We start from the raw sequence: 26,270 nt of genomic DNA on the forward strand, positions 1-26,270 counted from the left end.
GGATAAGCAGGTCGAATCACAGCCCGTCTCTCTGGAATTTAAACTAAAAATCCCAGACGAGAATTTTCTGTTGGTGGGGCCATCACACCTAGGTGGCCACGGGCAGGAAAGACAAGAACACGGGGAATCGGTGAGCCAGAGGGAGAAGGGTGAGTGGATGCGCAGGGAGTGGGCGGTTGGGGCGCCAGAGCAGCCTGGGGGGTCCTGGGTTCCGGATCCCCTGAGGTCCTGGCTGGTTCCTGCAATGCCCTGTCTTGGGCTGGCTGGAAAGCCCTGATCCCACTCTATCCCGCTGAGCACACGTGGGCTGATCCCTGGGGCTCTGTGGACACCAACTTTGTCCAAAGGAAATCAGAGGGCGGGGCACTGTCCCCTCTGCGGGGTCAGCTGCACTTTTGCTCACTGAGATCTCCTTGGGCCGCTGAACAGGGGGGCCCCTCCCCTCCCCAAGACACCACCCCAAGCGTGTCAGGTGAGGGCAGTGTGTAAGGCGCTGAGCAAACGCCTGCAGGCTCCTGGCAGAGCTGCGCCAGGGCTGACTGTTCTTCTGGGGGGCTGAGCAGGGGCCTCATCACAGAGAGGGTGATGGGTGAAGACCACGACACATGCACTCACCACAGCCCCGCGGGCAGGAAAGTGAGGAGTCTACGGCCGAGCACGTGAGACAGCCTGACAGCAAACAGTGCCAGGAGGAGCCGCTAGGTGGCCCCCGCTTAGCTGTCCTACCGCCCTTCTGCAGGCCTGGGAGGCGATGCTCCAGCCAGCGGCCTCCGGTTGGCACCTACCCGTGCAGGCTGCTGTCGCTCTCCATCCTCTGCCTTTGCTTTTTGGCTTCACAAAATGCCTTCCCCCCAACATGCAGCTGTCCCCACCTTCACAGCCTGGCTCACACCCCTCCTTCTCCAGGACGCCTTCCCTGCCCACCCAGAGCAGATACCCTGAAACTCTTTCGGTCCTTAGTATCCCTCCCAACACTTAGAATCTCAGTTCAGGGTCCCCCCAGGGTGGTCTTCTGTCTGTGCATAGACACGTCTGGAGTTTACATCCTCTCCCCAAACTGGAATCGATTTGCAGTCCCATCCTCATGCCTACAAACCTCACAGTTCCTCCATTTAGAAGGGGGAGATTGTGATTTCTTATTCAATGAGAAAATTGAGGCTTGGAGAAGACAGGAAATCTGCCCAGGTCATAGTGGGAAAGTTGCTCAGGTGTTTCAATGCACTATCTCTCAGAACTTCACGAGAGCCCTTCTGAAGAACGTGCTGTTAACTTTTTAGCATCCATGGGGAAACTGAGGCTCAGAGGCACAGCTGATTGCCCCAGGCCATCTGGCCCGGGCCCTGTGCTTTCCACTACACCCCTCTGCCCAAGCCTGATGGCCCAAGCCATCACCTGCCAATCCACAGGAAAGGCCTCCGGGGAGATATGCCATCCAGAAAGAGCCATGGGGCCAGGACTCCAACCCGGGTCCCCTGACTCCCAGCTAGTGCCGTGGGACCCACTCCGGGTCGCTGGGCTGCCTCCCTTGGGGCAGAGGGGGTGGGGCAGCAGGTGAGGCCGGCAGGCAGCCCTGGAAGGAAGAGGAGGCTGGGGACAAACAGCTGGCAGGTTGTGAACCCAGCTTCTGTGGGTGAGTGACAGTCTGCTTAGGTGGCAAGGGGCAGGGGGTGCCCCGGACCCCCAGCCCCAGGTAGTCTGCTGCATCCGTGAGGGCCCGGGAGAGGGAAGAAGATGGGGCGACAGACTGGCAGCCGGCAGGAGAGAGACGAAGATGGTGCCAGGGAACAGCGTGGCAGGCCAAGGCGCCCTGGGAGCCGGGAAACAGCTTTGGGGAGAAGCGGGGGGCAGGGAATAGGGGGGTCTATTCTGAAGCTGGGGGAGCAGAAGATAAGGGGCCGCAGAGAGGGACGGGCGTGGCAGTCGGTCAGGCCTCCGAGGCGGCCCGGGGAGGGGGCGGCCCGTCAGGAACGCGGCGTCGGGTCGTGTGGGCGCCTCCCGGTCAGAAGCCACAATGGCAGCTCGTTAACAGCGCAAATTAAGGACTTTGTCAATTACCTCTGAAGGCTGCACCGGGCGGATTAAATGCTTTTAAAAGTGCTGCCGATGGAAAGGGGCGACTAAGAAACCTCTCCCGGCACAAATCCCTCCTCTACCGGGCAGAGGAGGAGGCGGGGGCTGAGGCAGCACGGGGCGCGCCCGGCAAACGCGGGCGATCGGCCGGGAGCGCGGCAGAGCGCGGAGCCGCTGGTACTCGAGACCGCGGCGCCGGCGGCTGCCGCGGCGGCGGCGGCGGAGACCCCCATTCAGCCCGCGGGCCGCCTGGGCTGGGAGGCGTCGGGCCGGCTCACCGTCAGCGAGCGCCGGGACACAGGTCTACCGACTGTGGCCGAAGCGCCCCCAGAGCCGGCTCGCGGGTCGGGGTCCGGAGGGGGCGGTCCCCGGTGGCTGGAGACTCCGGGACTGGGCGCACTGGCCCCGGGGTCCGGACTCAGACCTCGGAGACCGGCAGGGGACGCACGCCGGCCGGCCCACACCCCAGGCCCAGCCCGGGTCTCAGGGTGAGCCCAGCGCCCTGAGGGGGCCAGGAGGAGCGCGGCGCCGCTCCTCAGACACGCCCGACGGCCCATCCCGGGCGCCCACGGGGCCCGCCCGGCGCCGCGCCCCCCGCGCACGGTGAGTTGGCGAGGGTCCGGCCCGGGAGGAAGTTTGCGAGGAGGCGGCCCCAGGGGCTCTCGGGCCCCTCGGGAGCCGGCGAGGGCCTGGCTGCCCGCGGCTGTTTACTGCCCTCCGGGCTGGGCCCGGGGGTCTGGGCCGGTCTGCCTCCTCTCTATTAGGCTTTGGGGAGGTGGAGTTTATCGCCGTCCGCAGTATGTGCGTGTGTGTCAGAGGGAGACCGGGGGAGCAATAAAAGGCAAAGAGAGTACGAGACAAAAAAGACACGGAGATTGAGAAGGAGGAAGGGAGGAGGGAGGAGGGAGGCGGGAAGAGGGAGAGGAGCGCGCAGGGGGAGGCGCGGGAGGCGGGAGCGGGGACGGCGCGCAGCGCGAGCGGCGGGCAGGCGGCTGGCTGCCGGCGGCTCTCGCGCTTCCGCTCCCGCTGTCGCCCGCACACACCCGCGCACACGCCGGCAGGCACACACACTCGCACACCCGCACACGCACGCCCGCTGGCCCGGGCCGCCCCGGCGCTGGGCACCGAGGCGGGAAGCCGGCGAGCAGAACGCGCCCCTCGTCCGAGCCCGCGCCCACGTCGGCGCCTTTGCGCTCCGCAGCGGCGCGCCTCGCCCGGCGTCCCCACCAGTCCTGCCGGAAGATGGTCAACGACCGGTGGAAGACCGTGGGCGGCGCTTCCCAACTTGAGGACCGGCCGCGCGACAAGCCGCAGGTACGCGCGGCCCGGATCGTGGGGACATGGGGCGGTGGGCGAGGCAGTGGCCTCTCTGGCCTGCGGGCTGGGCACCCGGGCTGGAGTTTGGGGCGTACCCCCGTGAGGCTCGACAGGCCCGGGTTGGGGCGGGCACCCTCCTCTCCTCCTCCTCCACAGGAGGCTTGAACTTGGGGTTCGGGCTGTGGATGGGGGCGGCACCCCTGCAGAAGCCCCTTTGCTCCACAACGGACTCAGGTGCACATCTGCGCAGAGGCAGTAGGGGACCTACGGAGTTTACAGTGTCACCGGCCCTTAAGTGTGAGTCTCCGTTTCCTCACCTCTACAATGGGCATCTGAACCACTAAAGTATTCACCCTGAGCACCCCCTGTGCTAGGCGCCTGGCATGCGCCCCATCACCCCCATCTCCTCTGAATCCTCACACTTTAGCCAGCCGACCCCCGACCCCATACAGTAGAGAATCAATAAATATTTGCCTCATGTGAGAACCCTGGATATTGTGATTCTCCAGCTTTAAGACAAGGAAAGGAAGACTCAGCGAGGGTTGCTTCTGCCCGAGGCTATGCAGCTCTGCTGGGATTTGAACCTGGATCCTTGGGCTCCAGGTCTGTTCGTTCCACCCTTCCTGCTGCCTCTTCAGGGGCAGTGGAGGGTGCCCAGGGCTGTGGCCTGGAAGGGGGTGAGGGCAGAGCTCCAGGGCTGGCCAGAGAGGGGGCTGGAGATGGGCAGCTGAATGGAGGGGCAGCCCTGAGGCTGCCCCAGGCTGGGCTGCCAAGGGACTGGGGCAGGCAGGCGAGATGAGGAGTCCGCTCGGCAAGGAGAGGAAATAATGGAGCTGCCCGTTTTAAATTTCAAATTTCTCCCAGACAGATGTCATTGGGGAAGGAACAGTTCTTGTTTGCAGTGGCAGGAAGGGGGTGGCAGGGGCGGGCCTTGGCGGCCCCTCACTCCCAGGAGCGGCAGCCTGCGCATTCTGTCTGGAGTGACACTGCCGTGGCATGCCTCCACACTTTGCAAAGCCCTTTCCCAACCGTCTGCACAATCTCACTTTCTGCAGCAGCCTGGGGGCTAGGCAGGGATGCACATGCCCACGTCACAGGGGGATGGTAGCTCAGAGAGGTCGAGGCATGCACCCAAGTCACACAGCATGTTAGCAGGAGAGCAAAGATTCAAAGCCAGGTCTGACCCCAAGCCTCTCCCAATGCCTTCCCGGGCTGGTCTATTCCTCTGTTAAATCAGGTGCACACCCAAGCCAGCCCCAGACAGAAAGTCCTCTTCTGCTGGGATCTGACTTTCTCCCAGCTTAGCAAGAGCAGTCTTACCTCCTCGACTTGTTCAAGCCATCTCCAGCCTGGCCTGCTCTCCCTTCCCGTTAGTTTCCTTACAGGTACTGGTTGCTTGTCATCTAGTCCTTTGCCAGCCTCTGGTCCCACACCAGACTGCCCATTTCCAAACCTTTGCTGTCTCATCTTCCCCCAAACACACACACACACACACACACACACACACACACACTTCACTCAGGAAAATCCTACATATACTTCAAAACCTACTCAGATGCCACCTCCTCCAGGAAGCCCTCCCTGATGCCTGGTGGCTCTGCCTTGAAGTCCCAGCAGCATTTAGCCTGTGCTTCTCAGCTGCCTTTATCTCTCCCTGCCATGTTCCCTAGCCTTGAGTCCCTATTCCATCAGGAGCTCCCTGTGGACATGCACTCCTTCTGGGCCCCCATCCTGGGGTCTCCCCCTGAGTCCAGTCTCCTGTCCTTCCATGCAGCTCAGGTTGGGAGCTGAGGGATATTTGCTGAATTGAACTGCATGAAGCCCTGCCAGGAGGAACTGTGGGAGAGGAGCCAGCAAGTGCTGATGTGTCTCAAGGGGAGGTGGCTTCTGGGGGATCTATTTGAAATGTGGCTTTAAGGCCTCCTGGGTAGGCCCCAGCCTCTCCGCTGCTTCCTGGAAAATATATTCCAGCTGACACCAGGCCAGAGCCCAGCTGTCTGCCCCTTGGCATTGGAGGCTGCCGAGCGCTTATGGTCCTAGAGGCCTGGGCCAGTATCAAGCACCACTTCCCCACTCCACTCCTTTGGTGATCCAGCATACAGACAGGCTGCCCTATGCCAGCTCCAGGCTTGCCTGAAGATTCAGATACAAGACAAGGCCTTTCCTGTGCCCACTGTTGGAAGAGAGAACCTCACCTGGCCTGGTTCCCTTGGGCCTGGCCTTCTCTCCTCCTTTGCTTCTCCAATGGTTTCATCTTGACTATTGACATGCTATGTGACTCTGGGTAAGTTACTCCTCCTCTCTGAGTCTGGGCTTTACCATCTGCAAAATGGGAAGAGCAATCCCTGCTTCCTCCTCACTTCACAAGGGCTGTTAACGAGGGCCGAGTGAGATACTGGTGTGCTTTGCAAACTGTAAAGCTCTGTGCACCCTTGAGGAGGGTCGCTCTTAAGGTAGCCTGTCCCTTTTTACAGGCTGTCAGCGTCCCGATCCCCCCTTTGCCCACCAGGGAAAGCAACTTGACCACCCAGTTCCCTCCAGAAGGGCCTGGCTGAGGTCCTTTAACAGGGCACTTCCGCCAGAAAAGATGCCAACGCCACACTCCTGAGCGCCAGCTGGGTTCATTTGCAGATCAAGCCACCCTGGGAGGCTGGCGGCAGGAACGATCAACCCATTTGACAGACGAGGAGACTGAGGCTAAGAGAGCCGCAGCCAGGCCTTGAACCTGGGTCCTCCAGGGCGGCCGATGAGCCTTATTGGGAAGATGCAGGGAGAGAGGCTGACTGCCCTTGACTCAGCCCACTCAGGGACATTCTGTAATTCCCGAGGAGAGGGCTCCAGCGCCCAGCGTGTGATCCCAGGGCATGCGCAGCACCCAGTGCCATTGAAGGGCCTGCCTCCAAGTGTTGCTGTTTCAGGGACAGCCTTAGGCCGGCTCTGTCCCAGGCCTGTCTGGCCTCAGCTCCTCATTTGCTGGGTGACGTTGGACAAGGTGCCAACTTCGTGAGAACGTCCCTTCTCCCCTTGCAGAACGAAGGGGCTCTCACGGCCTTAGGGCAGGAGATTACGGTGGAATATTTGCCAGGAGTTTGGAGTTGCTCAGATAAAAGGATCTAGAAATAGACATGATTCTCCTAGTCTTGGAGTGTGGGGCAGGAAGTCACCCTGTAACCTTCTCCCCTGTTGCGGGGAAGGGAGGGCTTTTTTCTGAGCAGTCCCTGAGTCAAGCCACTCCACAGGGAGGTCGACCTCTGAACTATCCCAGGCCATGTCTCCTAATATTTTCAAAACTTTGAAAAACGTTCCAGAAAGGAAAAAAAAATTCTCATTGGGAAGTTCTTCTTGATGTCTAACCTAAAGCCTGCTGCATTTAATTCACTCAGTGACTATTTATAGAGTCCCTACTTCATCTAGGAGACGTAGCTGTGAACCTGTGCCTCGGGAGCTTAGAGTCTCATGGGAGGGACAAACTCACATCGTGGGATTATTACGAACCACGATGGGCACTAAAAAGGAAACAATACACGCCTCTGTTGTCTTGTTGCCTGGGGTTGGGTTGAGGTCACTGTGCCTGGGTTGAGAGAGAAGGAGGGTGAAGTAAGTGAAGAACAGGGGCTACAAGTCAAGGACTCCTTCCTTCTCCTATTTCCTGCGCCCCTCCTCTGGCCACGGGCTGCCCCACAGAGCTCACCCGCTAGCCCAGTGGTGTGGCTGTGATGGGGAGGCCAGGAGGCCAGGGGAGGCCAGGGGTGGGAGTGCAGAGACCACTTCCCCGGGGAGGTGATGCTTAAGCTGAGCAGCATTTGCCAGATCTGTGCTCCAGGGACACCAAGGTGTGTTGGGGGAAATGACAGAAGCCAGGCATGTGCAGAGAACCACCAGGCGGAGGCTGGAGGAGGGCAGCTATAGCTGAGGCTGGTATGGGGGAGGCGGGGTGGGACCTGCTCCTGGGCCTCCGCAGCCCTGAAGGGGTCTGAGCACGAGTGTCCTGGGCCCTTTGCTATCAGGAGCGTCCCTGGCCGCCGGGTGGGGCATTGGTTGGCGGGGCCAGGAGGAGGCAGGGGGGCTAACGAGGAGATAGATGGTTGTGGTGATGTAGGAGCAGATGACGGGGCTTGGACCAGGGCAGGGCTGGGGGCGTGGGGACAGAGGGGACCAGGGGATTAGAGGAGGTGGAGTGGACAGAGCCAGGTGCTGGCTGAGCGCGGGGGTGAGGGAGGGGAGCACAGGGAGGTTTTGGAGGGGGCGGCTGGTGAGGCTGGTACCATCCCCGGGTGGGAATCGCAGGAGGGCTCAGGTGTGGGGTGGAGCGAGCCTGGTTTGGGGCTCCGTGGGCTGGAGGCCTGGAGCTGTGGGGGGTGGGGAGGGTGAGCAAGACCCTCACAAGAAACACCTGGAGACCCTCCAGCATCTGAAACGGACCCGGAGCCGAGTGCTGTCGGGGGAGTGACCGAGCTTGGGGGGCTTGGAGCCTCTGGGAGGGGGCAGATGTGAGGAGCTCCCAGACCCTTCTCTTTGTCCCCTAGAACACCTCTGGCCACTCCCCCCAGGGCCTTCCCGGTGGCCTGAGGCTTCAGATGGCCCTCAGCATAGGTCACATTGAGAGGCAGGACAGGGCTTCCCTGGTGGTGCAGTGGTTAGGAATCCGCCTGCCAAGGCAGGGGACACGGGTTCGAGCCCTGGTCCGGGAAGATCCCACATGCCGCGGAGCAGCTAAGCCCGTGCGCCACAACTACTGAGCCTGTGCTCTAGAGCCTGCGAGCCACAACTACTGAGCACACGTGCCTAGAGCCTGTGCTGCGCAACAAGAGAAGCCACCGCAATGAGAAGCCCGCGCACAGCAACGAAGACCCAAGACAGCCAAAATTAAATAAATAAAATAAATGAATTTATTAAAAAAAAAAAAAAAAGAGGCAGGACAGGGCACTCTTCCTCAGGGCTCATAGAACAAGCCCTCTTCCCAAGTCTTTGGGACCCCAGAGTTTTGAGCAGAACATCCAGCTCCTCATTTTAAGGGGTCTCTGGGATCCCCCTTCTGCCAGGGTCAGGGGATCAGAGTCCAGCCCAGGTCAGGAGTCATTTGCCTGGCCGTGGGAGCAGATGTGGGCTCCTGGGGAGAGGCGAGGAAGACTTCCCCAGGGGCTCTAGGCTGGGCAGGGGCTGGGCTGCCTGCCCCCTACATGATCCATGAGCCCATGTGCAGCTCTGAGTCCCTGCTGGGCCCAGAGCACACACCACGTCCCCCTTGGATTTCCCAATCCAAAGCCGCACAGTGTGTTTCTGCCACGATGAACAGCCATGCTGCCAGTGGCTGGGGTGTGCCTAGGAGATGGGGGGCTGGGAGCAGCCTTGCCTGGCCTCCCCCAGGGGGGAGACTTTCTTCTTCCCCCTTTGGTACAAGGAGTGTAGTCTCAGCCTACCCAGGGGACCACGACCCAGCTTCCTTAAAAAACAAAGAAGAAGAGGGGGTGCGGGCTGGGCGGAGCACGGTGGCCGTGAGCCTCTTCCTCTAGAGCTCTCCTGGCCTCCGCCAGACCCCATGGCCACCTCTGGAGGCTGGGAACTCAGAGGAGGCAGCTGGGATGGACGCCGCCCCTCCACCGAGGCAGCTCTGGGGCTTCCTGCCCCCCACCTCCCCGGGCACGAGCCCATCTTGTCCTCCCCTTGGCTGGGACTTCCCGGGCAGCCTTGGACCGGGGGCCAGCATGGGGGGTCACACAGGGGACGAAGCCACATCCCTCCAGCCGGGAGCTCACACAGGTGTTTAGTACCAGCAGTGGGTCTCAGACCCTGGTTCCTCTGAGGCTCACCGCCTGGGATACCTTCCCGATCTCCAGGCACCTTGCCCCTGAGAGGCGGGGGCCCTGTGTGCATCCCCCCGCCTCCCGCAGATCCCAGGGGTGTGGGCACCCAGTCTTCCCCAGCCCAGGGCTGATGAGTAAGCGCCAGACCCCCGCACGCTCCGCTGGGCTGCTCACGCCTGAAGCCCCCCCTTAGCATCTCGGGCAGATTTCTTTGCAAGGCACGTAAGCGGCAGCCTATAAAAGCGAACAGCACTTCATGTTTAAGGTGATCTCTGAAGACTGATTCTCCTCTGCTGAGTGGCTTGTTTCATCTCCAGGCTCGTCGTCTCCCTGCCCCTCAGGGGACACCTTGTAGCCTTCTCCAGCCCCTCCCCTCCCTTGTGCCCTCTGTCTTCCCGCCAGGGACCAAGGGCCTGGGTGGAAGTGGATGCCGAGAGGGCTGGGATCCCGGGACACAGGAGGGACGAGGCCGGCCACTCTGCCTCGCCAGCTGGGGACCTTAATGCTCTTCAGTGGAGGACGTCGCTCAGAGCAGCTCAGGGCAAGGTGTCGCCCAGCGGACTCCGGGAGGAGCCTGACAGGGACTTATTTGCTGACACAGGGTTTGTCTCTCAAACCCCAGTCACACTTCTGGCAGATGCGGGAATGGGGTCAGATGGCTCAGCAAACAGTCTCGGCACAGATGGGCGATTCCAGAGTCACCCGGGCCTGGGTTCAAATGCTGGCTCTACCGCTTGCCTCCCATGTGACCTTGGGCAAGGGTCTTCTCTCTCTGAGCTTCAGGTTTCCCATCTGCAAAATGAATCCAGCCACAGCAGGCGGGTGTTGGAGGTTTCAGTGGCAGGAACACAGCACGCGCTCAAGGATGAGCGGTGATAAGGCAGTGCCTGCCCGTGTGGAACGTGCTGACCCGCAGTGACAGGGATGGGGCGGCCTGGAGGTGGCCTTCATTCTCTGCCAGGCCATCCCAGGTGGGCACAGGGCTCAGCGTGGAGGTTATGGCCTCTGCCCTGCCAAGCACCGCAGGTCCCAGGGCCTTTGCCTCCTCCCCAAGCCAGCAGGGTCACAGAGAAATGACCTGGTCCATCTGTCTGTCCCTCCATCAGTCCAACAACCAGCCGCTCTGCGCCTTTTGTGGGGTGGAGGGGCTCATGGTCTAGGGCAGGTTTCCTGGACCTGGGCATTGCGGGTCCCCAAGTCCCAGATTTCCTTGTATCCACAGATTTCATCAAATCCCCAAGTCCCCAGGGGAATCCGTGCTCCCGAAGAGGGTAAGAATCATAGTCTACGGGACATGCGTTCCCTCAGGGCAGGGCTGGGGTGGTTTTCCCTCATTGTCCCCCAGTCAGGGACTGGCTTGGAGCCTGGCTCATGGGGACCCCGAGGAATATTGAACGGGTGTTTGAGTGAATGAATGAAGTCAAATTGGTAAATGCCACCGTGGGGGGAGGGAGGGCTGTGGGAACACCGAGGGAGAGCCCCACCCATACCGGGAGAAGGGCCCCACCCATACCGGGAGAAGGGCCCCACCCATACCGGGAGAAGGGCTGAGGAAACAGTCCTGGAGGAGGTGACATCCAGCTGAGCCCTGAAGGAAGAGATCAAGTTTAGGCCGGTGGAAGAGAAGCAGAGGAAGCGGATGTCTCGGGCTGGGGGAGCAGCCTGTGCAGAGCTGACGACACCTTAGGGTCTGGCTGGAGTAAATCGCGTAGGTGTGGGGAGCCCAGGATGGATGTGCCCCCCCGGGCCTGGGCAGGGGTGGAGAGGCTTCCCCCCTGCAGCGACAGGCTAAGGAATCCTCTCCCTCATGTTGCCAACAACACAGACCCCCTCCTTCCTCCTCCTCTGGTGCCAGGTAGGAGATTCAGGAGTTACTTGTAGAATTTGAATTTATGGAAAAGAAGCTCTTTGCTCTACCATATTTTCTCATAGTAAAACGCGGGATGTAAGAGGCTATTTTATATATCACCGAGAAAGAAAGGAAAGTTGTCAATTACAATTGTAAGATTCCCCCCAAACGTCGGAGATGTTAAAATGCGAAGGGAAAAAAAATAAAACAGGGAAGGTACGTCCTAGCATCAGTGACACAGAAATAGCACTTTGGGTGGAAAATAAAAAACCCAACACCTCCAGATGCTCTGTGCACATTGATCATGAGATAATAAAAGCCGCTAATATTTATTGCCTAAACACAGCATGACAGGCACGGCTCCAAGTGCTTTAATATACTAATCCGTTTAAAGATGTGTCTTGGATTCAGAAAGTTGAAAATGTGGGGGAAATTCAGTGGTAGGAGATGCCTGGCCCTGGGGAGGAGGCAGGAGGCTGAGGGTCCAGTCTGGGCTCTGCTTCTAATCTGCTGTGTGACTGTGGGCAAGCCCCTGGCCCTCTCTGGGCCTCAGTCTCTCCATGTGTCCAATGCTCAGTGATCGCTTTGCAAGCTCCTTTTGGGCCATGCGTGATTCGGTCCAGCGAGTCTGGATTTGCTATACATCATGGTGCCTCCTTTAATTACAAGCTGCACTGGGTTCCAGCTTCCTTTGTACTTAGTCCCTACTGGGTCTGGGGGGTGGAGGGGGTGCTTTGTGAAGAGGTGGGGGGAGGAGGAGGAAGGAGAGGAAAGGGGGAGGGGAGACGCTCAGGTGGCCACCCTCTGCCTGGGGACTCGTGGCAGCCTTGTGCGCCTGCAACGGCCTCAGGACTCGGGATGTGGGTGCTCTGGGTTGAAAGGGACCTTCCGTGACGGGCGCCCGTGACCCCAAGGCACTCATTCTGCTGAGACAGCGCAGTGATTTGTAGCATCGCTGCTGTCACTGTTACAGCTCTCTTCCTGAGTCTGCACAGCGGGTACCTGCATATGGGGTGGGCATGTCATCATTGCCCCCATTTTACAGATGAGGACAACAAGGCTCAGGGGGGTGAAGTCCCTCACCCAAGGTCACCCCGCAGGAAATGACAGCGTGGGGACCTGAGTCCAGCCCGTCTGGCTGCAGAGTGGGAGTCTCCACCTCCCGCCTTTACCAGACCCAGGAGGGCTCCACGTGGGGAGATGTGCCTACCCCAGGCGGGCCACGTGGGCCAGGACAGGGGCAACGAGGGAAGGGTGCCTCTCTCTCCATCAGTCTCCCCGGCTCTGCCTCTGTTTCTCTTGTCATCCTCTCCATCTTTGTCTCCCTACAACTTTCGCTCTCTCCATCTTGCTATCTTTGGTGTGTTCCTGTCTCTGTCTCCCCTCTGGGACTCTGTTTCTCATTTCTGTGTGACTCCCTTCCCCCGTCCCCAAGAAGGGGACCCTCTGAGCCTCGTCCAGGCCTCACAAAGGCCAGAGGCCCCATCCTAGGGCTGCCTGGGCCCTCCTCACCGGGCAGAGCTGGAGGCCCCGGTCTGCCCCTGATGCTGCCCCCTCTCTCTCCCGTCTGTCCCTCTGTCTCTGTGTCCATGTGCCTCGGGCTGGCCCACAGCGGCCGAGCTGCACTTACGCGCTGTGCACCGTGCTGATATCCCTGGCCGTGCTGCTGGCCGTGGCCGTCACCGGCGCCGTGCTCTTCCTGAACCACGCCCATGCGCCGGGCACGGCGCCCCCGCCCCTCGTCAGCACCGGGCCAGCCGGTGCCAACAGCGCCCTGGTCACCGTGGACAGGGCCGACGCCTCGCGCCTCAACATCCTCATCGACCCACGCTGCCCTGACCTCGCCGACGGCTTTGCCCGCCTGGAGGGCGCCCAGGCCTCTGTGCTGCAGGCGCTGAGCCAGCGCCAGCCTGAGCCGTGGCTGGCGGGGCAACAGGAGCGGGAACTGCTGGACACCTTGGCTGACCAGCTCCCCCGGCTGCTGGCCCGGGCCTCGGAGCTGCAGGCGGAGTGTGTGGGGCTGCGGAAGGGGCACAGCGTGCTGGGCCAGGGGCTCAGCGCCCTGCAGAGCGAGCAAGGCCGCTTCATCCAGGTAAGGGTGGGCTCTGTGCCTCGGGGTCTGGGCAGGGGTGGCGGGAGTCAGGGGCATGCCGGCCCCGCTGGGTGCCTGAGGCCCGCGGCATCACTCAATCCCCAAGTGCCCTGGGGCCGGGGGCTGTGGCCATTCCCGTCCACGGACTAGCAAATGAGGCCCAGGCAGGTGAGAGTGTCATCCGAGGCCACACAGCTGGTGTGGCCAGGATTCAAACCTTTACCTGAACGCCCTCCTGGTGACCTGGGTATTTGTGTAGCATCCACGGCGTCCAACAGTCGAGTCAAATCCAGGGTTGGAGGGGCTTCCCGGGCGCTCCAGAGCAGGTGAGACACCGGCAAGGCAGGACGTGGCCTCCGTCAGGCTAATGGAGGTTCAAGGTCATGTGGCTCGTCAGTGGCAAGCCCTCCCCCCAGTTGTGCCATGTGGCCAGAGAGAGCTGCACCCCCTCCCCAGATCCCCCCGTTCGCTGCCATTTGATGCCCACAGCTTTCCAGGGAAGGAGGGACCAGTTGAGGAGCTCAACCAGACCCGCAGACTGTCCTCACCACCTCCACCCCACCCCCGCGCCCGCCCCCTCCCAGAGCCGAGCCAGGTCCCAGCAAGCACCAGGTAGATCTGGGTGAAGGTTTCCAGCACTGAGCACGCCTTGTGCACCAGCAAGAACTTCCCCCTTCATAGGATCAGAGATCCAGGATCATCTCATTGGCCCTCTGCCATTTTCCAGAAGAGAAAACTGAGGCCCAGAGTGGGGCAGTGATTTGTCCAGAGTCAGGCCTGGCATCTGGCCTCTGGAGCGCCGCCCAGCCTCCAGCCCTGTACCCCATGCCCCCCGTGACTTAGGTCCTTCGAGACTGGGAGGTGAGCCCCACCACTGCCATTGGTCCCAGCCCCTTCCAGACACCCGAGGTGACCAGGCATTTGGTCATCCAACAGCTCAAGAGCAGTGGGCCTTTTCCCTCCCTCTGAAGGCTGCAGCTGGAGAAATTACAGTCTTCCTCATCCTGTCTGGGTGACTGATGGGAAGGCGGCTTCCCCATCCTTGGGTGGGGTGTTCAGCTGCCCTCCTGCTGCCCCCCCTCCATCTGCAACATCCTCGCCCCCATCAGCAGGGCTCAGGGAGACCTCCAGACGTTTGGGGGGCTCTGGGTGCCCCACCCCACTCTCCACATGGCTCAGCCCCTGGTCAGCCAGACCCGCCCTCAAACGCTCACCCTTAGGGCAGGGGTGGAGGATTGGGGGGAGGGGCCCGGGGTCTCCCACCCGCCCACCCATGCGGAGGCCTAGAGCTGCTCCCGTGAGACTAACAGTTCCGGGACCCAGCAGTGCCTTGGCTTCCCTGATATATTTACTTCTCACAAGAATGTTTAATTTGACTCATTTCCCACAGACTCCAGGTGATTTCAGAGACCATGTGTCTTGCACAGTTAGGTCACCATAGCTCCTAGTTCCCCTTCTACAAGCTGCCCAGACCCTTAGCTGATCAGCCCAGACCCAGGTTTTTCAAAGCAATGCCCGGAGTCTCTTTTAACATATCTTGTTAAAAGATACGTCCCCAGACCTCACCCCCAAACCCCGCCAGGGTCCCAACAGTTCAACAAGCACCCACCCGGGTGACACACGCGCACGGATGTCGGAGGCCCGCTGGCCCGGGAGCGGAAGAGCTGAGAGGTTCTGTCCTCACGATTGGAGTCAGCACAGTGAAGGCTCCACCAAGTACCAGCTGTGGGACCTTGGGCATGTCAGGTGCCCTCCCTGGGCTGGGCCTCCTCACCTGTAACACAGGGATAGCACAGTCCATACCTGATAGGTTGCGGGAGCTCGTGGCTGTACAGGGCTTGGCTGGCGTATGGCACGTGAGAGGGGCTGTTTGCATATCAGCAGCTCTTTTTTTATGATGGTGGAAATTGTCTGTAAACTGAAGTTTCAGCCCATGGGGGACCGCCACTGAAAATCCTTTTTTGGGTCCACACCGGGTGTTAATAAGCGCTGTGCAGCACAATAGCCCTAGGAGGTGGGGATCATTACCCCATTCTACGGAGTGACAGACTGAGGCTCAGCGTGGCGAAGTGCTTTGTTTAAACTCAAACCACTGAGAAGTGCTGGAAGCAGCAACTCCGATTTCACTGCCTCTAAAACCTGCCAATCCCTCTTTAACGCATCTGTGCGGCTCAGCGAGCAGGGACTGACTTTCCCCATTAATTCCGGGCATGTTTATATGTACATTTTCAACTTTAATCATTTGCTGGTTTAAACTGAGGTCTTCCTTGCCCGTTAGCAAGAGCCAGCCGTGCCTGAGTTTCTCGAGCATGTCTGCATTGTCACAGAAGGATGGGCAGTACTGATCCGACTTAACCAATGCAGCCGGTAATCTTTGCTGCCCACACCCTGCAGGGTAGCCCCCTGCCCCCTGCTCCCTGGGGCGGCCTGCATCCCTCTTCAGGGCTCCCCCAACAGGGCCTGTCTACTGGACCCTGCAATAGAGCCCAGGGAGAAGCCCACCACCCTGCCCCGATGCTCCCGCCGTCCCTCTCAGAGCCTCTCCCCAAGGCCTCAGCCCCACTGAATCATCTGCTCAGTCGAGGAGAAACTGACAGGGCAACTAAAAGCTTTGCAGGGTCTCTGCTTCCAGACGAGCCGAGAATCATATTTTGTAAACTGCCGGCGCTGTAAATTCCTACTTTCCTTCTTCCAACGAGCTATTATTATCTGACAAGTGACGGATTCAGTGTGTAAAACCCAGCATGCTTCCACGCTCGCTGGCTGCAGCCTGCCCGTGACCCTGTCTCCCCTCCTCCGGGTCCCATAGCGCTCCTTTCCAGCCAGGCAGCCCGGGGGACCTCTCCTTCTGGGCCTCAGTTTCCCCATTTGTAACAAGCGTATGACGCCTCAAGCCCTCCCTCCTGGCAACACTGTGGGGGGCAGGTGAAGGGGTGGACACCAGAGGGCCCTGGAAAGTCAGAGCTATGGGGCATGGGTGGGAGTGCAGTCCCCAGGGCCCCACCTGTCCAGTGCAGACCCATCACCCCTGCCTTCACAGCCTCGCTGGGGGGTCAGAAGAGACGTTGGGTGAAGGTGTTTTGTAACCTGGAAGGTGCCTTGCAGTGAGGTGGGCACCCAGGTACTGAGTACTGAGTGCCTGCTGTGGGCCCCACGCTGTGCTAGGTACTCCCCACGTTGTCACCGGTCCCCATAGCACTTGGGCCCGGGAGGCCAGGTTAGCCCCGTTTTGAGGCTTGGTTAATCACTCACCCGCAGCTGTGTAACTGGCCAGTGGGTGAGTTGGGGTTTTGAGCAGCAGGGCCCCCTTTAGTCAGCTCACTTGGGCTGAAGGCACAGAAATGGATGAAAAACAGGGCGTGGGGGCAGCGGGGGCACAGGTGTCTGCTGAAGCCACTCTGTCTCCTCCCACCCGAGCCCCTGCCCTCTGAGCAGTGGGGCTGAGACAGACTCGGATGGGGGCCAGAGTAGGGCAGGGGCTGCCATCCCACAAGGAGCCCACCTCCACCTTTGGGACGGCTGTGTGCCCACCAGAGCCCTGCCACCGTGGCACTCCGCCCACCCCGGTGCTCCACCCTCCCAGAGCCCCACCCACCCGGAGCTCTACCCACCCGGAGCTCCACCCACCCCGGAGCTCCACCCACCCGGAGCTCCACCCACCCCTGTGCTCCGCAGCTTCTCTCCGAGAGCCAAGGCCACATGGCTCACCTAGTGAACTCCGTCAGTGACGTCCTGGACGCCTTGCAGAGGGACCGAGGGCTGGGCCGGCTCCACGTCAAGGCTGACCTTCAGAGGGCGCCAGCCAGGGGATCGCGGCCCCGGGGCTGCGCCAACGGTGAGTGGGGTGGGGCTGCCTTCCTTGGGTGACCTGGGTACCCAGGTTCGTCCCCACCTGCCCCACTAACAAGGAAACACTGCTGCTGTTTGCTAGGACTTCCTGCTGCTGGGCAGCACAGAGCGCCCTACCTACACCCTCCTGTTGACCCCTCTCCCAGCCTGATGAGGCGGAGCTCATTGTACCCATTTTCCAGATGAGGAAAGTGAGGCTCAGAGAGGGTGCTCACTCACCGGATTCACCCAGGGAGAGGCAGCACCACGGTCTGACCCCAAGCCCAGTGCTCTAGAGCCCACTTGACATTGCTGGATGGACAGACAAGTCAGAGAGACCCGGGGACGGCGCGGGGGGCCGTGGCGAGGGGACACGGGTGCCAGGCCCAGTGCCCTGACGGCCTTCCCTGTCTCAGGCTCTCGGCCACGCGACTGTCTGGACGTCCTCCTGAGTGGACAGCAGGAGGACGGCGTTTACTCTGTCTTCCCCACACACGACCCCGCTGGCTTCCAGGTCTACTGTGACATGCGCACTGACGGTGGTGGCTGGACGGTGAGTCTCCGGGGCTGTGTGGCCAGCTCGGGCAGGCCCCGCTTCCTTTGGGCCCTGCAGATGGTCAGGGCAGACCCTGGGGTGACCCAGGAGGCTGTGCACATGAACCTGGGGTGCTCTGAGAGGCTTCTCACCCAGCCTTCCACCCTTGGCCTGAGCAGAGACCCTGGTGGTCTCCTGGCAAGGAGCCGTCATGATTTCCTTGCACCTTCTGGTTCCTGCCTGGGAGGGAAGTGGGAGCAATGGAAAGGCAGGGGTGAGACAGCCGTAGGTGGCCCTGAGACCTCCCCTGTGCCAGGAGAAAGGGGTGGAGGTGGTGGGGCAGAGGCCCTGGCTTGAAGACCTAGGGGTCATCAGATCTGCCAGCTGGGAAGCCCCTTCTAGAGCAGGGGCGGCCCACTGGTCTCCCACAGTCTCTGTCGCAATTGCTCAACTCTGTCTTCGCGGGGGCGGGGAACGTAGCCACAAAGCAAAAACGCCTGGGGGCTGCATGGTGGATGCAAGGGTGAGGGCGACATCGTTCACCAAGCAAGCAGGAGGCGAGATCGGGAGGCCTGAGCGAGGCGGGTGGGCGGGGGCAAGCAGCTTCTCTCGGGGGGCGGAGCCTGCTGTTAGGAGCTGGTGGGAGAGCCGCTGAGAATCCCCCGAGGACCCTGAGACGGACACACCTCTAAACCTCTCTTCGAGCTCCAGGGGAGAGGGTTTAAGGGTACTGGATCACATTCTGGGCCTAAAAGCGCTTTTGTTTTCCTAACTCGGAACATCTGAGTTATGGCTTTTGTGTCTGGGAACCCCTCGGCGGGCAGAACAGCTCCAATGCACCAGTCAGAGCCCAGAAATCAGAGTTAAGGGTTAGGACAGGCTAAATGAAACACCAAGACGCCGGCCTGGGCCATGCATCTTCCACTCCAGTGGACTTGAAGCCAGTCTTCTGGGAAGTTGGTCAGGATTGGGGCCGGGAGGCGGGTAATTCCTCGGGCCCGGGCTTCGGGGCCGATTAGAGGGGAGTCGATGAGCTGCGCTGGCCTGCTCAGCCCTCCCTCTAGGACATCTGGATCAGCTGGCCTGGAAGAAAGGCCATTCTCAGCTGAGAAGTGCTTGCGAGGCCGAGAGACGTTCATGTCCATTTCGGATTCCATCAAAAGCAATCTCGTCCCAGATACCTCTGGGCGTCTGTCAGGCTTACCTCCCCGCCCCACGGAATCGCTCGGAAACCCAATTGCTTGGGAGGGAGCTGGCCGCCGCCTTGCTGGACCCCGATACCATCCATCCTCATTAGGCTCCACGTCCAAGCTGCCGGGCCTCAAGTGCCAACACCGGTGGACAGGACGCCTGGGGCCGCACACGTCAACCGGAGCCTGCTTCCCAGAGAGCCGGCCGCGCCTGGGCGAGGATGTGGCTTGGCATCCCTGCCCCCTTAGGGACACTTTGCAGTTTATATACGGCCCTGCCTGGCACTGTGCCAGCCCTCCTCCAGCCCCTGGAGGCCAGCCGGGCAGCCTCAGAGAGGGCAAGAGCCACCCAGCAAACACGCAGCCCAGCCTCACGCAAGTCCGTGGGACTGACCGTCACACGGTGTCACTTGTCAATTCATGGACTCAACCACAGGGCGCCAACCACAGGCCAGAAGATTCCACAGCAAGCTGCCGGCCGGGCGGGGAGCTGGGCGCATCCGCTGACTTGTGTGAGGGCTGTGGAGCCCCTCACGCCACCTGGGGTTACCAGAGAGGCTTCTGCACTGGGAGTTTGGAGCTCTGGGAGGTGAGGCAAGAGCAGTGTTCCAGGCAAAGGGAAAACGTGCGGGGTCAGCAGGGAGGTGGCAGGGCTTGTTCTGGGACCGCGGTGGCTCCGTTCCGCTGGTGTGTGGCGCTCGCGGGGCCAGGGCCAGGTGGAGAGGCAGGCGGGGCCTGGGTCGAGTGGCTTCTGCAGGTGCAGTAGGAATCGGGCTTTTACCTGGGGGGCAGAGTGGGCTCCTCCTGCCCTCAGAATTTCCCCACGGAGGGAGTGACCCAGAAATGTGGGGCTGAGGGGTGGAGGGGGTGCGTGAGTTCCGCAGGCCCTGAACCCTTGCTGAGGGCGTGGGAGTCGCCACGTGGGAATGAGGTCGGGGACAGATGGACACACGCCTCAAGGTGGCCTTTCCGCTGATGTGGCCACTGGCCCTGGCTGAGCCCCAGCCCTGCTCTACACTCACCAACGACCCCAGTGACCCAGGCCACAGAGGGTCACGCTGATCAGCAAGGCCACTCCTGAACCTAAGACGTACACCCAACCCCACCCCTGCCCCAGAAAAGAAGGGGGAAGGCAGGAAGGAAAGGCCGGCCCCTGCTGACCTGTGACCCTGGGCAAGGGGCCCAGCTGGGTCGCCAGGTCCTCTGGTACAAGGCCTCCCGGGTCTACCCCTCATGCTCCCTTTTTGTACCTGTCACAGGTGCGGCTAAGCAATTGCTGCCCAGGTGTTCCCCGTCTGTGTCCCAGCCAGGCTTGCGCTCCGCGGGGCAGCGACTTGTCATCTGGCGGCCACTGCAGCTCAGGGGTCTGCGCGGTTCCCGCACACCATCTGTGCTGCCTAAATACTTGCCGGACAGGTGACTGTTGGCATCTTCTGGCGGTGTAACTTCACCTTTCGGATCCTCACTTTTCTCATCTGTTAAATGGGTTAATGTAGTGCTCTTCATGGTGGGAACAGTCAGAATCCTCCACAGGGTGCTCACCGGTAGGGAAGGAGCAGGGGAAGGGGGAAGGGACAGCAGGGGTCCACGGGAGCCTTGGGGATTCCCTTGGCTCCACCCTGCAGGATCTTACAGTCCAGCAGTGTTTTTTTTTGTTTTTTTTTGCGGTACGTGGGCCTCTCACTGTTGTGGCCTCTCCCGTTGCGGAGCACAGGCTCCGGACACGCAGGCTCAGCGGCCATGGCTCACGGGCCCAGCCCCTCCGCGGCATGTGGGATCCTCCCGGACCGGGGTACGAACCCGCGTCCCCTGCATCGGCAGGCGGACTCGCAACCACTGTGCCACCAGGGAAGCCCTCAAGCAGTGTTTTTAAAGGGGAAGAAGATTCGTAAAATCAGAGGCCAAATTTCCTCATTTGGAAGGTGACGCACGGGACGAAGCAGCCGTTTCCAGCTCATCTCCCTGGCCCTGTGGGACTGGGAAGGTCACATTCCCTCTTGGGGCATCCCCTTCCTCGTCCAGCCAGTGGGGTGGCCCTTGTATGTCACGTGGCCACCTTTCAGGGCCCAGGGAACAGGGTGACCATGCCCAGGGCCCCATGTGTGTTTTATGGTTGGAAGGAGGGTCCAGCCCGGCATCAGCAGACTGGGTCCCCTGCTGTCCTGCCCCGAGGCACAGCCTTGTCCCCACCAAGATCCGCCTCCGCGGTGCGGCAAACTGGGCCTGATTGCCAAGCCCTCATCTTTGCATAATCACCGGCCGGGGCCAGAGAAATCAGGTCCAGTTCAGCATCTTCTACAGTGGGGACCTGCGATAGGATTGATTCTGCTCTGCGCCCCCACGCGGATCCACCGCAAAGCCAGCTTCCCCAGCGCCATGAGCCGAGTGGCCCGAACCTGCGTCCGCTGCCAGGCATTTTACTGCCCTTACGGGGTCGGCGGCTCAGATAGGCCTCTAATTGGCCCCACTGCGAGAGAAACCCTCCCCTCCCACCGTGCCCTTTCCTGCCCTACCTGAGCTCCCCAGGTGAGAGGAAAATCCTTCTCTCATCAAAGAAGCCGCCACCTGAGCAGAGCCCAGCCCAGCAGGGGGATCAGGCTCCGGACAGATGCCTTGGGATGTGCTGGGGGTGCCGGGTAGCAGGACTTGGGAGTCCGCCGGGGGTGCTGTCTCCTCCCTGTGTCCCACAGGCTGTGGTGGCAGGAGGACCTGCCGTGACGTCAGTGCCCCAGGCTGTTGTCGGGCTCCGAACTGCTCTGGGGAGTCCTCGGAGGTCTGCACACGCTGACAACGACCACGGCGACTGGTGACAGCAGCCCTCTGGTCCTTGACCCTTAGGTCAGAGAAATCTGCCTCTGTCCGGAGCAATTTGGATTTCTCAAGCTTTGAACGTAGACGGGGTGATGCACGTGAAGCTCGGCCCAGGGCCTCGGCGTCTGATAAACGGCAGCTCTGAGCGGTGTTTGCCAGGAGCCGGCAGGCACCGACTGCCAAGCCTGGGAAGCGTGGCGGGGAGCCAGGCCCAGGGGTACCATTTGCAGTCAGAAACAAGGAGTGGGCCCACTTCCTTCTGGGCTTGGCAGCCGGTTCTGAAGGGGAGGGAAGGTAGACCTACTGTGCTCCGTCCCCCCCACCCGCACCGCGCGTGCACCTTTTTCTTCATTGCGTCTCTGCCGTGATCCTGCAGGGGTCACCAAGGCGTTGCTGGTGGGGCCTTTTTACAGAGAGGGAAGCTAAGGCTCAGAAAGGTCCGGGACTTGTGCAAGGTCACACAGCCCAGGAGAGGCAGAGCCAGGATGTGAACCCAGCTCGGCCTCAGTCCAGAAAGCGTGCTCTTGCCGCGAGCCCAGGCAGCGGGGCTGGGGGGGGGGGCGTGCTATCCAGAGGTGTCCAGAAGGGATTTGAGGGGTGACTGTCTCCCGGGAAAGCGGGCAGAGTCTCCCCAGGGGCCGCCCTTGAAGGGCTGCGTTTGCTCGCCTGTCCAAGTTCTCTACGCTTTAGAGACAAGAACCCGCGTCTGCCACAGCCCGCCGCCCCTCCTCATGGGATCGCCTGCTCGGGAGGCCTGGGAAGCTGGCGGACGCCGCAGCCGCACAACCAACACGATTCTGCCTGTAATTGGTTTCTGCAGCAGCTTCACCAGAGTTGAGGGAAAATCTCAGATGCTGCTTCGTGGGGACACTTCTCAGGCGGCAGAGACACGCCCTCCCCATCTCGTAGCGTTTGGACCCACCCCGCCTCTATCTCTTGCGCCTCAGCTCCTCTGACCACCTACCAAGACCCTGCTCAGTCTGCAGTTCAGCTGAGCATCTCCTCCTCCAGGAGGCCCTCTAGGAACACCCTCCCAACCACCCCAGCAGGTGGCTCATCCTCCTCTGAGCTCCCAACAAATGTAACAACAATTGTTACCCTTACGGAATGCCCCGTATCAAACGGAAGCACAAGGATCAAAAGAACATGCCAGGTTGGGAGCTGCTCTACCCTGAGACTGCTGGCTCGTGCATCCCTCCATCTCTCCTGGGGCTGTGAACTTTCTGAGGGTCAGAGTCCCGCATGAGTCCAGGCACGCCGTACGGGGTCTGGAGCAGCAAACCCGTCATTTTGCAGAAGACAGAAGCCAAGACTTAGATGCTCATCCTGCCTGTTGGCTGGAGTCTGGCTAGAGCTTGAGTCTCCTGAGTGCCAGCCCAGGGCATCTTTTGGAGCAGATCTGGCTCAGCTATGATAAGGGCCACGGGGGCTCATGGGTGTAGGGGAGCAATGTCCACCCGCTCAGCCGTGGGGTGCCCCTCGGCTGCCCTCAGTCTTTGTGTACCGTCAGTCTCTCCTCTTCTGGTCTCAGTGGGCCCCCACCTTGAGGCACCCCCATTCAGCAGAGGTCACCCCACCTCTCCAAACCTTACTCTTCTCATCTGCCAAAAGAGGGCACGAGCCGCTCCCTCCCGGGCTGTGGCGGGGAGGGCTGTGACTGTCCTTGAAGGCACCAGGGTGACCACACAGCCGGGCCCCGACACTCGGGAAGACTCCACACTCTGGGCCGCGTGGCAAACAAGAAGCAGGTCGGACAGGGCCCGTCTGAGGAAGGGGCCCCCGGCAGAGACCAGACCTGCAGAGCACGAGACAGGCCCCGGGAGCCCGTCTGACACACACGGGAGAGTCAGCCGCTCTGCTGCACCCCCTGTCTCCTGCCGCCCCAGTGCAGCCGCTCCTTCCTTTGAAACCGCCCGGCACCATCTGCAGGACCGTGTGGGCCCAGCGCGCCCCTGGCAGAGCCTCACGAAGCGGCACTTGGAAGACGCCGGGCAGCAGGCTGCTGGCTTCTGAGAATCCGCACCAAGAAAACGCACCCCGTCTGTCTTCCCACTCGTGGCACCTGCCCAAGAGGCCGCGGAAGCGTTTCTACATCAATCACTTTGCAGCCGGAACCCTAGGGAGAAGGCCCCAGGAGCCAGACTGATGAATGTTTTAGCCCTAAAATTAACAGTTTCCCTACCTTTCCCCCACTTTTTGCCTAAGTGGGGACCCCTGTTCTGTGGGCAGCGTGGAGGAGGGGGATCAATCCTTTCCTCGCTTCCCTCTTCTTATCTGGCTGATCCTTGCTCTGTGGCTGAAGGCCTTCTCGTTGGTGACATCCTGCCATCTGGCGTCCCCTGAAGTCCAGCTGGTTTCCAAGAATCTGAAGCCACAGCTGCAGTTCACCCTGAGCCTCTGAATCAGAGGAAACACGCTCCTGGGAGCCTCGCAGGACCCGTGGATGACCTGTGCCCTGTGCTCACTTGCAACATGCTTCCGCTGACCACGATGCACTGCGATCGGCTCGAGGGCAAGGCCAGGGTTTCGAGTCTGAGATCCCAGCCAGGGCCCAGCATGCTCTGTCACTCAGCGTTTGAACCAAGGAATCAGGGCAGCCCGTGGCAAAGGCCGGCAACATCAAACTGCGCGTTGTGCTCCGTGGGCAGGTGGGGAAATCAATTTAATGGGTTGTGATCGACATTATTTTTTTAATCAAATAGAGTGGAATAGAATAGAACAGGATAGAAAATATTAGTGCCTATTCATCTTAAAGGCATATATCCTTTGGGAAGCTTTTGTTTCAGATACGAACAGCTGTGAGTGTATGTGTCGTGATGTGAACTGCATTTCCCTGGACCATGGTCCAAAAGTCTAAAAGCCACGCGGCGTGGATGTGTCTTCAAGGGGTGGTTCATGCTTCGTTACCACTCAGGGTAAAGCGCTCGTGTTAGCAAACGATGCTGTGGCCTCTGAGCTGCTGCGGACTCGAGCCATCTCGGCGGGATGCCTGCCACTCGCGGCTGACTGCAGATACCTTCCCAGGTGGAGGAGAAAGGCAGGGAGGCCCAGGTGGCCTTGAACGTGCGCTCATCCCCTCTGATCATACACCCAGACCGAGCTCCAGCAGGGGCCCTGCCTGTTACTGGCGCCCAGCCCCGCAGGGCAGAGGGAAAGAGGGGCCGAGGACGGTGGCTTAGAGGTCAGCTCTTGCCTTGAGAGGCCTGGCGAGGAGGCAAGGGGGCAGGCTTGGGAAGCCCTGGCCAGTGACAAGTGAGAGCGTGGACGTGGGGGTAGGACATTGGCCTCCGGGTGTCCAGCCTGGCCTCAGGCTGAGGGGTGAGGTGTGGCTCAGACTGCCCACTCACGGCCACCTAACTTCTGGCCAGTTTCTGTCTCCTGTAACAAGGAGGGGGCCCAGGGGACACAGAACCAGCCTCCCAGGGTTGGGGTAAGGACGTGCGTGTTGCCGGGCAGGGAAGACTTACGCCGAGCATATGTTGTGGTCAGCTCTCAACCCCAGCCGGTCTTGGCCACTCTGCCCGTCCATCCCCATTTCTGGGGTTCGGGTCCTGCCCGTGCCTGGAAGCGTGGTAACCCCACTTCTACTTCATAATAGTGGGAACAGGAACAACAATACCGATGGCAATACTACTACCAGCCACTCGGTAACTTATTCCTCGCTGAGGTCCTGGGAGGTGGGCTGGTCAGTGGGCGAGGAGAGCGTGGCCCGGGGCGCGGGGCGGCGGAGGGAGGAATGATTTTCCCAGACCACACCTTGGGAAATGCAGGGCCCAGGACCCAGCCCTTCCTCAGGGCCACCCTGGATTCCTTCCCAGATGCCGGCCCCGCTGGCCACACGCCACTCGTCAGACCAGTCCTACTTCCCGCCTGGGTGGGGGGGTCCCCTGAGCCAGGCCTCTCCCCGTGCTCCTCTGCCCCGAGGGCCCTGACTTGGTCTCCCCACCCTGCTCCTGACATGGAGATGCTCGGTGGAACATTTGAGCGAATGAACGAGGCTTGGGGACCTGCCCTGGGACAGGAGGCTCGGGAGGAGAAGGGCCCAAGTCTGGAAGGAGGGGCTGGGTGTGGCCTGGGGCAGGGGCCAGGGAGGGGGAGGAGGGGTGGCCCTGGCCCCCTGAGCTTACTCTCGGTGGGTCACCGATGGGGGAGGTGCTGCCGGGGTCCCCATTTTACAGATGTGGAAACTGAGGCTCAGAGAGGTGGGGTAACTGGCCGGTGCTGTAAGGGGCAGAGCCCGAGCTCTAGAGCCCAGGTTTGTAACCACTGCCCCCCCATGCCCCCTCCCCGGCCCCTCCAGCCCCCCTCTCCCCCGCCTCCTCCTGCAGAAACAGGCTCCGCTCTCCGATGCCTTCTCGGGGGAGCATCTGAGCTTCTGCCAGGATCAGGCCTTTCAAGGGGCGCGTGCTCAGGCTCCCGATCTGCAGCCATCAATACCTCTCTCGCCGGCTCTCAGATCTCCGAGCCTGATCACATTTCCTTCCGCGCCGGCCCTTCTGAGGGCTTTCACGTGTCAGGGCTGGGCCAGGTTGCAGGTAGCGGAACAAGAAAAAAAGGTGTCACCTCCCTCCTGCCACCTGAGGTCAGAGCTGCCCAAGCGCTGTGACGGAAGGGTCCCTGCGGACAGATGCGGGGCTGTGGGCAGACGCAGCTCCGGGCGGCTGAAATCCGGCTGCTTAGGGATGAAACGGGCTCGCTGGTGCCGCGGCCAGATCTCTAACACGTCCGGCGTGGGCGCAGATGGGGTGCTGGGGGCGGATGCTGCCTCCCTCTG

General features: G+C 61.0%; 1 protein-coding gene across 1 annotated transcript in view; it reads left to right on the plus strand.

The window, feature by feature from the left end:
• Nucleotides 1–3,312: 3,312 nt before the first annotated feature.
• The window catches only part of FIBCD1 (fibrinogen C domain containing 1), a 30,107-nt gene continuing 7,149 nt past the window's right edge, over nucleotides 3,313–26,270 (plus strand). The window contains exons 1-4 of the mRNA XM_060153285.1: nucleotides 3,313–3,384; nucleotides 12,653–13,132; nucleotides 16,808–16,967; nucleotides 17,377–17,513. Of these exons, the coding sequence (XP_060009268.1) occupies nucleotides 3,313–3,384; nucleotides 12,653–13,132; nucleotides 16,808–16,967; nucleotides 17,377–17,513 (849 nt within the window). The remainder of the gene's footprint in view (nucleotides 3,385–12,652; nucleotides 13,133–16,807; nucleotides 16,968–17,376; nucleotides 17,514–26,270) is intronic.

The sequence above is a fragment of the Lagenorhynchus albirostris genome, chromosome 7 (assembly GCF_949774975.1).
Source record: "Lagenorhynchus albirostris chromosome 7, mLagAlb1.1, whole genome shotgun sequence".
Taxonomy (NCBI): Eukaryota; Metazoa; Chordata; class Mammalia; order Artiodactyla; family Delphinidae; genus Lagenorhynchus; species Lagenorhynchus albirostris.